The sequence below is a fragment of the Myotis brandtii genome, unplaced genomic scaffold (assembly GCF_000412655.1).
Source record: "Myotis brandtii unplaced genomic scaffold, ASM41265v1 scaffold357, whole genome shotgun sequence".
Taxonomy (NCBI): Eukaryota; Metazoa; Chordata; class Mammalia; order Chiroptera; family Vespertilionidae; genus Myotis; species Myotis brandtii.
The window spans coordinates 915,828-917,145 of NW_005363729.1; the positions used below are offsets into that span (position 1 = coordinate 915,828).

The window sequence follows — 1,318 nt, forward strand, 5'->3', positions numbered from 1 at the left end:
AGGCGCTGGGCACCAGGAAGGGGCGGAGAGGACAGGACGGGTCTGCAGAGGCGCTGGGCCCAGCACCCACCTGGGGCCGCGTCAGGATGACCATCCTCACCAGGTGCACTCGGAACTGGGCGCCCAGGGACGGGTCCCTCAGCAGTTCCGACGCCTGTGGATGGGCAGACGGAGAGTACACGTGGGTGGGGGAGCCGCCCCCAGCAGCTGCTGACTTCCAGGGCCCTCAGGGACGGGCCTGGAGAGGGTGCTCCTCAGCGTGGTGGGTGGGGGCACCCCGAGCGCTGGGCCTTGGGCTGGGACCCAGCCAATTCACCGTCCTTCCTCATCCTCGCTCATCTTCAGGAAACAGCTTTCTCTCCACGTCCCCTTGCGTGATCTGCCCATGCCCAGGTGGCATGATGCCCCCGAGAGCCCTTGTCATTAGTCTAGAACATTCCATCCAAACACTGCTCTGTCCCAGCCGATTCACCGTCCTTCCTCATCCTCGCTCATCTTCCGGAAACAGCTTTCTCTCCACGTCTGCTTGCGTGACCTGCCCATGCCCAGGTGGCATGATGCCCCCGAGAGCCCTTTCCTGGCCCCCCTGCCCCCGTGGGAAGGCCCCCGGGTTCCCAGCTCCCGCCACACGCCTGTCAAGATGCTGACCCTGGTTGACTTGTACTTGGTTCTTGCGCCAGCGTGTCCGCTAACTGAGGCGTGGCTGTCCCTGGCCTCGGCTGACCCGCGTCCGATCCGGGCTCCTCGCTTCCCACCTGTTAACTAACCTCGAAGCCTCGGTTTCCTCATCTGTCCAATGGAGATACGCCTCCGTGGCTGCTGCTGGACGTGGGCACCACGCAGCTGGCACAAGGGGATGGCAGGGGCCACTACCATGACCACCCTCTGGGCAGGAGCCAGTCTGGCACCCACCGCCCAGCTGTCCTCGGTCCTCGTAAAACACGGGACTGGCCCGGGAGCTGGGCTCGCTGACCACATTTCCGCAGGTGAGACAGGGGAGGCGCCCAAAGCTTGAACACACAGCTCCCAAGGGACCGACAGGAACTGTGTGGTGTCCTAAGCTCATTCTAGCCCTGAGCCAGGTCTGCAGGGGGCCGGCCTGGGGGTGCGGCCTGAGGCTGGGGACCAAGTGGTGCTAAGTGCCCCGCACTCTAGGGGGCGGCTTATAGGGGGCAGCACCAGCCAGCACCTCACGCACCCCCCCTCTGCAGCAGGCCTGGGTCAGTCAGCGAGATTCCGTTCCTTAATGTCCCTGAGCCCTTTAGCCAGAGCCGTTTCCACGGTGAGTGTGACCCGTAGGTTTCCATCATGTCCGCCT

General features: G+C 64.4%; 1 protein-coding gene across 1 annotated transcript in view; it reads right to left on the minus strand.

Annotated features, from left to right (window-relative positions):
- The window catches only part of ADAMTS13 (ADAM metallopeptidase with thrombospondin type 1 motif, 13), a 24,959-nt gene that overhangs the window by 22,866 nt on the left and 775 nt on the right, over nucleotides 1-1,318 (minus strand). Inside the window, 2 exon segments of the mRNA XM_014544224.1 lie at nucleotides 71-154; nucleotides 649-762. Coding sequence (XP_014399710.1) covers nucleotides 71-154; nucleotides 649-762 — 198 coding nt within the window.